Source organism: Cebus imitator, unplaced genomic scaffold (genome assembly GCF_001604975.1).
Source record: "Cebus imitator isolate Cc_AM_T3 unplaced genomic scaffold, Cebus_imitator-1.0 Scaffold391, whole genome shotgun sequence".
Lineage (NCBI taxonomy): Eukaryota > Metazoa > Chordata > Mammalia > Primates > Cebidae > Cebus > Cebus imitator.
In genome coordinates this window covers 1555128-1569756 of record NW_016107706.1, presented here as the reverse complement: position 1 = coordinate 1569756, position 14629 = coordinate 1555128, and the positions used below count along the sequence as shown (strand labels likewise).

At 55.0% G+C, this 14629-nt stretch overlaps 1 protein-coding gene across 9 annotated transcripts in view; it reads right to left on the bottom strand.

Moving 5' to 3' along the window:
* The window catches only part of SCN5A (sodium voltage-gated channel alpha subunit 5), a 101337-nt gene that overhangs the window by 72016 nt on the left and 14692 nt on the right, over positions 1-14629 (bottom strand). For all 9 annotated transcript variants that reach the window (XM_017508378.2, XM_017508383.2, XM_017508381.2 and 6 more), the window contains exons 2-5: positions 12504-12828; positions 9831-9949; positions 2280-2369; positions 763-891 (exon numbers count right to left, since the gene is read on the bottom strand). In XM_017508378.2, coding sequence (XP_017363867.1) covers positions 763-891; positions 2280-2369; positions 9831-9949; positions 12504-12776 — 611 coding nt within the window. In that variant the 5' untranslated portion in view covers positions 12777-12828. The remainder of the gene's footprint in view (positions 1-762; positions 892-2279; positions 2370-9830; positions 9950-12503; positions 12829-14629) is intronic.

Here is a 14629-nt window from a genome sequence, read left to right as displayed (position 1 = left end):
GTTGCCCAGGCCGGTCTTGAACTCTTGAGCTCAAGAATTCTGCCCACCTTGGCCTCCCAAATTGCTGGAATTACAGGACAGACCCCTCAGCGAGTTTCTCCTTGCAAAGAGGCGGGGCCTCAGCCTGGGCTGCAGCAGGCCTGAGGCCACGTTCACTTCCTGGCAGGCTCCCTGTGTGTCCTTGGCATCAGTTTTCTCACCCATAAAATGGGCTAGGCCATCCCCATGTAGCCTACGTCTCTGGCTGGTGTGAGGATCCACTGTATTGTGTCAGTGGCCGGGTGCTTTAAAATGTGCAAACGTTCAGCCTGTGGATGGAGCGAGCCAATGTGCTGGTGCGCCTGGGTGGGTTTCTGGGGATGCTTAGTCACTGCTCCAGGCTCTTTCTCTTTACTGCAATTTCATTCTTAATCATCTTGGAATCCAGGTCACCATTCACAGTGGGCCAGGGGTACAAATACTGGTTTCTCTTGGTGGAAAGGGCAGAGGATACGAAACCGGAATCTTAATGATGTCCCTGGAGCCCAGGGCTGCCGTGGAGCCCCAGGTGAGCCAGCGGGCCGGACCACCAAGGCCTGCCTGAGCCGTCTCCGCCCACCAGGACAAACTGAGGGCCTCCGCTCCACCTTCCTCCAGCCTGTGTGCATGTGGACTGCAGGGAGGCAGCCAGAAAGAGAGGGGTGGTCCGGGGCCTGGGGTGGTGCACACCCCATCCCATGTGGCCTGCACGGCACAGCACAGCACAGCAAATTAGATACTTACGCCATGATAATCACGCTGAAGTCCAGCCAGTTCCATGGGTCCCGAAGGAAGGTGAACGCATGCAGGCAGAAGCCTCGAGCCAGGATCTTTACCAGAGACTCAAAGGTGTAAATGGCGGTGAAGGTGTACCTGGGCGGGAGAGGCCAGTGGAGTTTCTCAGGGAGGCCCAAGCAGGCCAGGTTCTGCAGGTTCCCTACATGGTGTAAGCCCACACAGCTCCCTTCTGCAGGGGCCACCAAGCGACGCTGTCTGCAATGCCGCCATGGCTGAGCTGGAGTTGGGGGAAGGAGCTTTGCTATAAACATCTGGCTAACGAATACATTGTCTAATCTGTTAATTCCATATTATTGAGTAACTGCCATGTGTCCAACTGAACTCTGTTTTCTCTCTCAGTTGTCTTGGTGGAATAAAACCCCGTCCCATCCTTCCCCCAGCCCTGGGGGGCTGTGTGCATAACTGGCACACAGTGGCCACAGGGTCTGTGCTACAGGACAGCATACACGGACCCTCACCTGTTCATGGGGCCTCAGCAGCTAGCAATGGGCCCAGTCAACCCTCAGCTGCTTACAGGGGAGGTGGGTCCAGCTGTCCACCCTGGGTTGGAAGGGGTGTTGATGTTCTAATGCTTGGGGGTGGTGGGAGTGGGGGTGCTGTTCTGTCTGCCTGGGGCAGCCTAAGGAACCCACAATGCCTGCATGCTGGGACTGGGGCCTCCAGGGCTGGAGTGGGAGAGGACCGCATCCCAGGACTCAGAGCAGCTGCGTGTACCAGCCGAGAGAGCTACTGGGCCCTGTGTGAACGTGGAGAACGACCAGACAGGCTGCTTTGGGAAGAGAGGCTGCCCCAGCATGCTGCTGGCCTCCTCAAAACAGCAGCCAAATGCAGTCAGCGTGTGTCAAGTCTGCTTAGAACCTCTCGGTAAGGTGCTTCTATTCAAGAAGAAAAGACCAGAGGCAGTTTTCTCAAACTGTGCAAATGGTTACAGGAGGCAGGACTTAGGGGAAAAAAAGGCAGCAGAGGGTGTTACTGAAGTGGGGAGAGCCCTGGGGCACCTCCCGGCTGCTGCCGCCCAGCTGCGTGGCTCAGGCCAGCTATTTCTCCAATCCTCAGTGTCATCTGCGGAACGGGCAACGTGGCTGCACCCACACTACTGGGTCGCCATGAGAGTTAAAGGAGATGATGCTTATTGTTCTTATGGAGAGTGCCTGGCGTGCACAAAATGCTTAATACATTCCTCTTATTTCAGAACTTTCTCCAATGTCATCACTCCTCTTTAGGTGGGACAGGGAGAAACTCCCTACTTTGCCAATCTGGAAAGCTTCCTCCACAGAAGGCACAACTCAAAGCCAGAAGCTGGCAGGACTGGGAAAGTCAAAAGAGGGTGGCAGCTGAGGCCAGGACCTCCCCACTGCCTCGGGTAAGCCCCTGGGCCTGGACACAGCCCCTTCCGGGGTGGCCTCAGAAGCCACGGCATGGAATGGAAAGCAAGGGAGGGGCCCCATGGAGAAGATACTCACTCGACATACTTGGTCCAGGGCGGAGGGTCGTGCTGGGCCATGAACACGCAGTTGGTGAGGATGGTGCACATGATCAGCATGCTGAAGAACGTGTATGGGGTCAAGGAAAGGCAAGCCACGCGGGTCAGCTGTGCCACCACCGCTGGGGGGGTCCTGCCCCTGGGGTCACCACTGCCAGGCCAGTGCTACCAGAGCAATGAACAGGGTCTCCAAAAAGACACATTGGGGCTGTGACCAGTCCATGCCAACCCCCCTCCGCCCAGGCTGGTCTCTGCCCCTTCCCCAGCACCTCAGCTGGCCTCTGCCCTGCTCCATGAGGCCTAGAAGGCACCAGAGACCTGAAACCACACCGCTGGTAGGGTTTCGTGTGGAGGGAAGGCAGGAAAGGTGTTTACCAGGCCTCAATGGCTTTTAACCGCAGTCAGGTGAGGGGCCCTGTCCTCAGTCACATAGGAGAGAAATGGGCATTTACAAATTGTGTCTCAGGGGAAGGCGAGGCCAGGGTGGCAGGCTCTGAGTTCCCTCCTCCACTTCTAGGGAGCAGCCCAGGCCAGGCTTTGTCTAGGGCTTCTCTGCAGAACGCTCTGCTGCCACACAGCCACACTCGTGGCCGGGACCTGCTGCCCTGGGGAGGAGGGGGCTGCCCCGATGGCTGCTTCCTGCGTGTGCACCTGCCCTTCAAGCTCCACCTAGAAATCCTCTCGCCTGCAGGAGCCCCTCGGCGGGACCCCACCCAACTCCCCAGCAGCCTGCCCTGCCTTTCTGGTAACATGTTGCTCCTCTGTGCCCTGGGGGCTTTGGGCACCCCTCTTTTAGTCATGGTGGCTCACTGAACGGCAATGTCCATCTGTCCTCAATGCCAGAACTGTGCCTCAGGCCTGCTTGTGAGCTCCTAGCCATGAAATGAGCTGTCCAGGCCTCCGGTGACCCCGACTCTGGCTACAAATCCTAGCTGCTGCTTCAGCCTAGACAAAGCTCTGACTGCCCTCCTCTGCCTCTGCCTCACTGCTGCAGCCTACAGAGGAAGAAGTGGGCCGACTCTGGGCCTCCTGCCAGCTGGGGCGCCCCCGGGGGCCTGGCCTAGAGCAGGGACCCTGTGCTTCTCTCACAAACTGCCCCCGCAGCCCCAGAGGAGAGCCTAGGCCTTCCACACCCTATGGCTGCCCCCAAGCACACGACATCATGCCCAGCCTCAGCCCTGTATGCACAGCTGCCAAACTGGCGATGCCCACGGGCTGCCCAGGAGTTGCAAACTGAGCTCCGGGGCTGCCTCTTTCCTCCCTAGCACAACGCCGCCTCGCCTGACGGGGAGGCCAGTGCAGTCCGACCACAGACCAGGCCGGCTGCGGTGCTGACTGCCCCAGCTGGGGACAGTGGGGAGGCCTCTCAGGAATCTAACCAGGGAGATGCCCTCCATGCCACCAGTCCTCTTCTAGGGAGTCAGGCAATCAGGAAATCAGTATCTCAAACCAGCCTCCAGTTTATAATTATCTAATTTCTCATCTGGGAGAGAGGGAATTAGGCTTTGGGAATCTCCCTTAGTTAAACGAGGGCTGAGCCAACAGGACTGCTGGGCTCCAGTGCCATAGCTCCGGGAAGCCATGATTTCTCCCTGGCCAGAAGGCATCACTTCAGGCCCTGGGGTCCCTCCGTCAGCTTGGTATCTGCCCAGCTCTCTGCCTGTGTGAGGGTCTCCAGGCCCAGGCTTACACCCCTCTCCAGCTTTCAAGGCAGGATCAGCTAATCATCTCAGTATAAGAACCCCTTTGCCCTTACACACACACACACACACACACACACACACACACACAGCCCACACCTGGGCTATGTGCCAAGGCTTTCCTCACTGGGTAGACTGTTAACAAGCCCCCCAACCAGTCTTTATTCACTCCCATGATCTACCGCTAAGCGTCTACTGAGGATCCCAGGTGACTCCTAAAATATGCAAGCAATGATGCTAAGAACGAATATTTATCGAGTCCTTCCTAGATGCCAGAATTTCCTCTCCGTGTCCATCTGCTAATTCAATTTTCTCAACAACCTCATGCGGTGGGGACTTTGTTTCCATTTTAGGTGGCGAGAAGACTGAGACACAAAGTGGTCACGTTGAAGGTCACTGTGGTAGGAGATTAATGCCCCCGGCACCCCTGAGGCAGCCATAGATGAATCCCCAAAACTGTGACTATGCTAATTTGTATGACAAAATGAGACTGGGAACATGTGATTCAATTAAGAGTCTCCCGATGGTATTATCAAAGCTCACCACAGCCTTGAACTCTTGGGCTCAAGAGATCCTCCCGCCTCAGCCTCCCGAGTAGCTAGGACTATAGATGTGCACTATCTATCCAGCTCATTTTTAATTTTTTTGTAGACACAATGTCATGCCATGTTGTTTAGGCTGGTCTCGAACTCCTGGGCTCATGTGATCCTCCTACCTCAGCCACCCGAAGTACTGAGATTATAAGTGCCAGCCCCTGTGCCTGGCCCTAAATTAAAGATCTGGAGGCTGAGAGATCATTCTGGATTATCCAGGTAGACTCGGTATAATCACAGGCATCCTGTTTAAGTGAAAGAAGGAGACGCAGACTGTTGTGATGTGAAACTCAACTGGCCATTTCTGGCTTGACGATGAAAGTGGACCACAGGCCAAGAATCCGGTGCAGCCTCCAGAAACTGGAAAAGTCCAGGAAACACATTCTCCCCTGGAGCCTCCAAAAAGGGTGCAGCCCTGCTGACACCTTGAGTTGAGTCCAGCAAGAACCATTTTGGACCTCTGACCTCCCGCGCTGTAAGATGATAAACCTGTGTTGCTTTAAGCCACTGCATTGGTGGTGATTTGTTACAGCAGTCCTGGGAAAGTACTCCAGGGAACAAGCTGATCAGTGGCTGAACCGGCCTGCACCCCAGCTCTCCTCATCCCGGCCTCACTCCAAGGCCCTGTGCTGCACTGTCTCTGCAAGATGAAATTCAAGGCCCCCGGGGCCACTCTTCTGCCTCCAGACTGGAGGGCCTGCATGAGTCATGCTGCTTCCAGCTCTCACTTGCCAAGCAGGTAAGCTACTCCATGCCTGGCCTCTGCCACCCATAGGGCAGTGTGAAAACCAAAAGAGGTAAAGAGCACCATCGAATATGGGAGACTACCATACAGGAGGGAGGAAATTATTTGTCGTTTGTAAGAGGAAATCCCACCTGAGCATGTGTGTGTGGCCGTGAGTGGGAGGCAGGGAGGCAATGGAGCCACGTTCCCAAAATGCTCTGACATGGGATGTTATGAAAAAACCAGACATACCTCTGGCTGGGCTGGGCAGGAAGGCTTCCTGGAGGAGGCATTTAGATAAGCACCAAGGCTGGCCAGGGTTGCTCCAGCAACCAGTCAGCCCAGTTGGTCATGGTGAAGCAGGGTGCGCTGAAGGCTGGGTGGTGGACTCGGTGGGGCCCAGTCCCCCCCAGATCTAGGGGGACTACTCACAGCTCCTCTCAGAGTGGGGAACAGGCCCCATTGCAGGGAGCAGCAGGATGGACAGGCTGCACTGTACTACAGGATAGGCTGGACCCGGACAGAGGTGAGTGAGAACTTGAACACCCAGACTCAAGGAAGAGCCAGGGCATACAGCCCTCTGAATCCCACCAGTCAGGGCCTGGGTCCCATGGTGGGCAATCTATCTATCTGGGTTTTATCTTTTCCAGACACAGCAATGGCTTAGGGTGAGGTGTAGCAAGCTCTTGTCTCCTGCCACTTCACTGCTCAAAATCCTTGCCTGGTTCCCGTGGCCTTGAGGACAGCACTTAGACAACAGTCAGTTTTTCTGCATGTATGAGATCTCTTCCTTCCTAGACTGAGCCCCTGGTCCAGATGACTCTGACTAACACACACCCAGGACCCCATGGAGCCCAGCACGCAGCCAATGCCAGAGAGATGAGGCAACTGAGCTCCCGGCCAGGGCACACCTGTTTGCACTGCCTTGTAATTTCAGGCCAAAAATGGAGCCGGTCCCTTGTGTGGGCTGAGGCAAAGGCCAGCTCTTCAGGTCTGTGCTCCGCCGAACATCTTCAATCTTGTCATGTCACTGTCCCCAAACACCCACTCCTAGCCTTGTGATTAAAATGCCAGCAAGGACTGCTCGAGTTGTGGGGAATGCCTGACACTTGGGCTGCCTAAGTCTTCAGATCCCAGGGAGTTAAAAAAAAAAAAAAAAAGGAAAAAAACTCCCAGAGAAAAGGGAATTAACTCTAGCCGGGGGTGGGGGGGTATTTTCATGTATTTGTGCTATTAAATCAACATGCACACATACACACGGAGACATGTGGTTTGATTGCCCATTTGAATCTGGTAGAGGAGCGTGGGAGGATTTTGTGCACAGATCCTGTACATCCAGGAAGGCAGAATGCGTCTCGGTGTGTGTGTGAGGCCTCTCTGAATGTGACTGCGGTGGAGTATGGAGTTCAGCTGGGCTCTTTTATTTAATCCCGGCAGGAACACATTCTGCAGGATTATAACAAAAATACATACGCAGAAAAAACATCCTACATGCCCGTATCTGCTTTTTCAGTAACTTCCCAGAGATACATGGCAAGTGTGGAGACCGGAACAAGGCCGAGAGGGACCAGTGCGTGCTCGCTACTGCCTGTGAGTTCCTGGGTTGCCACAAGGGAGCAGGTTTCCTCACCAGGCTGCATCCCTGCCCCCTTTTAAGTTCATCGTTGCCTCACTTGCCCTTCCCAAAGGGTGTAGCATGGAACTCTGCAAATGGAGAACTTAGTAGATGTCTGAATGAATATAAAAATTTAAGCAGAGCAAAAGTTCACCATTCAAAACATGAGACGTGATGATGTTTAGAAATGCGTAGTGGCTGACAGTGGGCGCAGGATTTCCCTTGGGGCGATGCGAACGCTCTGGAAGCAGACGCTGAGATGGCTGCACAACCCGATGAACATGCTAAAACCATTGAACCGTGCACTTAAAAATGGTCAATTTTATGGTATATGAAGTATACCTCAAATTTAAAAAATAATTCATGGAGCGCTTGTAGATTTCTAGGCCTCACACTGGCGATTCTGATCCGGAAAAAGCCAAGAATCTGCATTGTAACCAACTTCCCCAGTGAGACCGAGGTGGCCCTCAGACTGGCATTTGGGAGCAGCCGTGCTAGGATCGTGTGCACACGGGACCTTGCTAAAACACAGGTTCTGGGGTGAGACCCGAGATTCGGCCATGCCTACAACGTCCTGGTGAAGCTGATGCCACTGGTTCACATACCACACTCGATGTGAAGGCTCAACGGTGCTGCAAATGGTCTGCTCCTAAACCCCACAACCCAGGCCTCTTCTTCCCCCCAGTGCCCACTGAGCCCACTACGTGGCGCTGTCGAGGGTCAGCAATGTGCTGCCATCCCCAGGCAGCAGCAGTGTCAAGGCAGCTACTGGGAACCCAGCATAGGTCCTCACTCATGCTCCGCACTTCCCTGGGGCAGCTGTCCTGGGGGAGGCAGGCTGGCTCTGAGTCCTCACGGCCATTTTTTCCAGGTGGAAGCAGGACCTCACAGCCTCAGAGCCATTGTTCAATGGACCCTCTGGCCCAGCTGGGCATTCGAGGGGCCCCACTGCCTCCCTTGCCCACCTGCCTCCTTGACCTTTCATTTGCCTCCACGCCCAGCCTAGCCCCTGTGGGAGCCCTGGAGCTGCTGCTGCCTCCCCAAGGGCTTCTGTGGCTGCCAAACAGCGCTGGGTTGGTTAGATACCTGGAGGAGAAGCCCCAGGTGAGGGCCAGAGGATGCTTTGAGAGAGGCCGCGCCCATGAAGTGGGGCTGGAGACAGGCTCAGAGCAAGAAAGCAGCTGGCTTTTCCTCCTGCTCCTGCTCTGTTCTGCTTTCCAGGCCGTGACTGCACTCTGGCAGAAATGATAACTAAATAGAAATGATAACTAAATAGAAGTGATAACTACATAGAAATGATAACTATTTGCGAAGCTGCCTTATCACTTTCAGGGGACTTTAAAATTCCCGAGGGGCGAGATGGGGTCCTTGTCGGCTAGATACTCCAGGGTGCCCAGCAAGCCCCCTGACACCCACAGGAAACTCGGGATGCCTCAGGATGAAGCCTGGACTCACACTTGCCCTACACAGTAAGACGCAGCTGTGAACGGCAGGCTGCCCCCTGCATGTGTCCCTTTCCACAGTGTCTGCCTCCCACCTTGCAGATGCCACAGCCACGGCTTGCATTTGGGGTTGTCTCAGGAGCCCCACCAGAAAGGCAGGGGTGGGCTGGAGGAGAGCAGACACGTGGTTGGAGGCATGCATTTCACTGCGCATCTGCACACAGACACACCCCTCCAGTTACCCCCTGGGATCAGGATCAGGCACTGGACACAGGTGGGGAGAAAGTGGAGCATAGAAGGAGCACCCTCCATCCCTGCCTGGACAGGAAAAGCTCCTGACCTGCCAGCCTCGGTCCTGGTTACTTAGTCCCTCACTAGGCAGCTGTCATCCTGAAGCCTCCTGCCTTGGCCGGAGGTGAGTGAAGTCTTTATCTTGGCCTCAAAAAAGTCCATTCAGAGAAGGGGCTGAAGGGGATCTTGGGGAGCTCTGTGGGCCCAGCCCACTAGACCCACAATCAGTCCCACTGCTGAGCTAGCAGCATTGCTCAGATGAACAGCAGAGCCACCTGCATGGGCGCACGCACCCTGGTTGTCACTGGCCGCAGGGAGGACTGCCCAGGCCCTTGCAGTAAAATACTCATGCCTCTGACTCTGCAGCTGGCACCCCCTCCCTGAAGGCTCCATCTGTGGGGCCCCTTCTCTGAAGTCCAGAGAACAGAGTGATTAGGTGCTGGCACCCCACGCCATGTGCTGCCCACTGACTCCCCTCTCAGGCCCGAGCCCATGAAGTCTGTCATTACACCGCATCACTCCTGTGGCTCTCCTCTGCAGGCTGGAGCTTTTTTTTCAGCTGTGGTTTATATAATTTAATGCTAACCAGAGTTCTTTGAGATACTCTGAAACTGCAAACATTTTGTCAACACCTAATCAAAAAGCAAAGTGCTGCCTCCCTCGAAAGATGCCCCCATGTGAACAACTGGAGGCTTCTTTACTGGTGAACGGTTTTTCCTTGGCTGAGGCCTGGTGACCTGCTTGAAGGTCCCTGCAAGTGGGTGGGGAGGAGGACAGCCCAAGGGGGTGTGGTGGGAGGGGACATTTGGAGCCAACAGCAGAGCCCGACAGATGTCATTTCTTCTGGCATCCTCAGAAGCTTAGCTTTTAGATTGTTCTCCTGAAGAATCAGAAGGGGATTTCTCAAACCTTCATGTGCTCAAGAATCCCCTGGGGATCAAAGGAAAATGCAGATGCTGACTTGGCAGGTCAGGAGCAGGGTCAGACGTTCTTCATTTCTAACCAGTTCCCAGGTCATGGCCATGCTGCTCGTCTTAGGACCAGCAAGGAATCAGCAGCACTGTCACTCCTAAACTAGGATGGAGGTGGGTGGGGGCAGCACCCTGTGCACATCCCCAGTGTGGGCCCCCAGGGGATACTCAGCAGCTATTGACTGCAAAGGATATGAGTGAACCAGAATCTTCACAGCCACTCTCCGGATGGGGTGGAAGGGACTGAGGACGTACAAGGCGTTGGTGGCACTGAACCGGAAGATGGTCTTGCCTTTATTCAGCACGATGAAAGTCTGGGGACAGACAGTAACATTAGGCCCTTGTGTAGCAAGGCTTCTGGGGCAGCTTTTGGCTCAGAGCCCTTGGACTGTGACTGAGGGGTGGGGTGGGAGGAGGAGGAGAGGGACTGAGGGAGGAAAGGGGAAGGGAGGCTGATAGCACATTCAGCAGGTTGGGGGCTTCTCCTCCAGGTATCTAACCAACCCATGGGTCATGGGGAGGGAGGTCTAGTTTAGGGGGATGTCAGGTTGGTTGAGATTTAGTTTCAAAATTATAGTCACAAAAAGAAGGGACCTTTCACAGTCTTTGCCCAGCTGTTGTCACAGCAGAGGCTCAGCACACCTGGGAATGCCTCCTCCCTCCGCTTCTCCCTTAGCTGACCCTCCTCACCATGCATGGGGTCCCTGCCAGCCCCACTGGGAGGGAGGGTGTGAAAGGGAAGCTGAGTCAGCAGGGAGGACCCAGAGGTAAGGAGAAGGGAAAAAGAAAATGCAGAAGCAGTCCCCAAGGGGACTTGGGACCCTGTCTCCTGGAGTCCAGGACAAATGTCAGCCCCATCCTGCAGGTCACAGCCCACCGCCCCTCCAGGGGGTCATGAACAGTGCAATGCAACCCCTCCCTGATCTAGAATGGAGGGTTGTATAGAAGATCCTTTCTACACAGCAATGGGGCACGGGAGAGACGAGAGATGAACGCTGAGCCACATGCATGTCAGGTGCCCAAGCAGCCCTTGAGGACAGCAGTGCCTCCCCACTTGCCCCGGTGTGCGGTGGTCACAGCTCTGTCGTCTCACTTCTCCACAGGCTGAGCTGGTGGGACAAGGGTCTACCTAACCTGGTCTGGGAAGACAAGCTGACCAGATAGATTAGGACCAAAAGTTCTGCTGTGGCCTCCATTGCCCTGTGGGGCTGCAGGCAGCGTGGCCAGGGATCCACGAGTGGAAACAGAAAGTGGGAGGCCGGAATCACCCCTGGAGCTGCTGTTAAAGCATTCCCAGACCCATGGACAGAAGACATAGTGTCCCTGACTCCTCAGCTGCCACCAGCCCCCAAAAGCCCAGCCCAGGCTCGACTTCGCCTCAGTGGGGTCCACCTGCTGTGGAGCTGCCTGTCCCAGCTAACTCCAGCCTGATCGCCACTCATCCTCCCCCTGTAACTGACTCACTAGCAGCTGTGGCCTCACCCCAACCCCAATTCCCACTTCCATCTCTGACCAGCCATGACGTAGGCCCGCCCACCTTGACTAATCCCACCTTCCAGCCTCACTCGGATACCAGCTGTGGCCCAGTTTGGCCTGGACTCCACTGGAGTCACTGGAACCAAGGGAAAGTTCAGCTGGGGGCCTGGGAGCAGACCAAGTTCAAGGCCTCTTCCCCTGCCTGTTTATGTGGACTGGGTGGGCTTTTCCTTCACACGCACACCCACTCACACACACAAGGCATGCATGCATGCACACCCAAAGACGCACCCCAGGCCCGTCCCCAGGCTCTTGGTCTCACACTGCAGTCCCACCCCCTCGCAGTCACATTCTCGCACCTGCCACACCAGCCCTGTCTGCCCCATGAGCTTCCTCAGCCTGGTGCTGACTGCAGTACCATGCATGGCACTGTCTTCCTTGTATCCAGCCTTCTGGGAAAAAGACCTTCCACAAATTCCAATTCTCCTTCCTCTGGAAGTAAGGCCCAGAAGTGTGGGCGGCTGGGTGACCAAGCCTCTGAGGGACGTCTGTGTGTGGTGGGGCGCACGGCTGGGGCACAAATGGGCCTGAGACCCAGAGGAGGGAGGCCAGGGCAGGGGACTGAGACGGGGACCGTTACCTCGTGGGCCGGAGCCATGCTGGGAGGGAGCCTGAGTCTCCCTGCCCTAGCGGACAAAAGCCGTTTCTCCTCCCTATCATGGAAGGGACAATGGCAGAACACCATGCGCCACCCTCACCCCAAAATCCCCCAGCAGTCACTGCCCCCTCCATCCCTCTCAGCTTCCCCACTGGCCTTCCTGGTCCCTTGCCAGCTCTCAAAGCTCAGGGAGCTGCTGCTGTGGCTGTGGCCTGAGCCAGCCAGCACAGCCCTGCACGGCAGGTTCATGTTGTCAGGCAGGTGGGGTGTGGGGGCTACACGCTGTCCCCAGTAAGAAGGGACCACATGCTATACTCTGGGGCTGAAACGCAGGCTGAGACTTAGGGCTTGATTCCAATTCACACAGACACACAGACACACACACACACCCACCCACCCACCCACAATGGGGAGGAGTCCTTCAGAGGTGAAAATCTAACCACGGGTCATTCCCAAAGAAGGTAGTCATAGGAGGCATGACTGTCCCTAAGGCTACCCTCTCTTTTCTTTATTACACCGAACGAGCATCTCAGGCTGCATAATTCCTGTCTTTTATTCCAGAACTCCAAAATTAAGGTGATTGGAATCTAGATCACCAGTGACTCATTCCCCCAAAGCCTGGCAAGCTGCCCTAAACACAGACCCATATGGAGGCCAGGCCCTCTCCACGTCTGCTCCATTGACAAGGGAGTTGCACAGAAGGGCAGGCAGGGCTGGAGGTGGGCGGTAGTCACCTTTTGGGTGCTATAGAAGGGGTCCAGGTCCTCCAGGGGCTCCCCGATGAGCTCTCGGGGTGGATTGCCATAAAGATCTGGCAGCTTTTTGGAGGCCTGCAGGTCCAGCTGGGGCCGGGGCGCCTCCTCCTCTGGCAGCCCGTCTCGGCTCTCCTGCGAGGCGGCCGAGCCTCGGGCTTGCTTCTCTGCCATGCGCTTCTCGATGGCCGCCAGGGACTCCCGTGTGAACCTGTGGAAGCCGCTGGTGCCCCGAGGTAACAGGAGGTTTGCCATCTTCTCATCCTGCTTCTGGGCACAGGCTCTCCTCACGTTGCCTGCGGGGAAGCTGGAAGACACAGACAGTGGCCCTGATGCTATGCACAGGGACAGAGGGCAGGGCGGGCAGACCTCCTGGGGGTGGCTGTGCTACCAGAGGGAGGGACACAGTTTGTAGAGAGGCTCTAGACTCCAGGACGCCAACCACTCCACAGGCACACCTGGGCAACACCGGCCGGCTACGGGGCACGCATGTGGACAGGCAGCAGGGCCACCTGCCCTTCCCCTCCTAACAAGCATGTCTGAATTCAAGCAGGCAAGAGTGACTGTGTCATCCAAGCACCTTCTTTTTGCCCCATTCCACACAACAGGAAACGCTTGCATCTTTTGGTTCCTTAACCGTCACCACTTGAGACATTTCTCAGCTTGGAGTTCTCATCCAGATGCTGGAGCCCCTACAGAGAGGCTCCCAAGGAAATCCCCAGGGTGTGGCAACCTTCGCAAACAATCTGGCTCAAAAAATGGGCAATGCTTCCCTTGCCCATCTGAGCTATTTCCCGTTCTTGGAAAGGTTAAAATTAGCTTGGCACTTTAGGTAACCTGAAGATAACTCTGCCTTCCATGTCCCCCATCCCCTTTAAAAATACATACACTCTTACAGATTTTGTAATAACCAAATAAAATTCTAGCAATAAATTGAATCATAACGGAAAGAGCTGATGGAGCATCTCTGGCTCCTCGCACTGCTCCTTGCTCCCCTCCTCCCAAATGTGAATAAATAAATGCTGATTCCAAGTGACGGCAGAACCGGAAAATGGCGACCACTCATCAGCGAGGACATCCAGCCGGCACATGCATGTGACGCCAAACCGGGAGAATGTGGCCCCTGGTGGCCTCCAACAATCCAGAACCTGGTGTGAACACACTCTGCCTATGACACCGAGGCAGAGGAATGCAGTCCCAACTGCCCCACCAAAACAGGATGTGGTCAGAGCAGCTCCCGACTCTGACACCAGGCTGGGAGGCTGCATCGCTAATTACCACATCAAACCCGGGAATGGCGGGCACCCGTTCAAGAGGGCACGGTGGACACCTGTTGGACATCTCTGCCAGAACAGAATCCTTTTCCCTCATGAGGGTCAGCTTTGCCTTGATCTTCCTCCTGCAAAATATGTCACCGATGACCCCAGAGAGCTGCTGCGGTGCCAACCCCTGCACATGGGCACCAAAGGGCCTGGACCTGGGGGTTGCAGCCCTGAGCACTGGATTGCTGTGAAGCAGGCACCTGGCCACGAGGCAGGTAAATAGTGAGCAAACACAACACACTCAGGCCTCAAAAGTGTGCCTCTGGTCCCTGGGGAAGTGCAGCATGAAATCTGTGAAGGGAGGCAGGACAGAGGTCCCAGGACCTGCACGTTAAGAGCACTCTGTGTCTTTTTCTTGTTTCATTCAAGTAAAGTTAGAGGAACATCTTTGTTAAAAATAGCAGGTGAGGGAGTAGGTTTCCACTCTGTAAAAGCATTTCCCTGTCTCCCTTCCATCTTTGAGTGAGCAGACAGGCATCTATAACCCTCATTAACACATGTGAGTGAAGACTTCTTTCTCCTAGCCCGTGGAAATTTGGGTAATTTCAAGCTATTTTCTTTATACTTGTCTTCATTGCTTGAATTCTTGATAATGAGCTTGCATTATTTTTACGGAAACAATAAACTCATTCGTCTTTTTATTTTAAAAATTAAAAAAGAAACCAGTCTGGATGACAGCAGCTTCTTACAGGGCAACCCTCTCCACTGTGAGCAATCAGTTCCATAAATTGGGAAGCCACCTCTTTTGCCTGGACTTACTTCCTAAAAATAGTGTTCTCTGTCTCA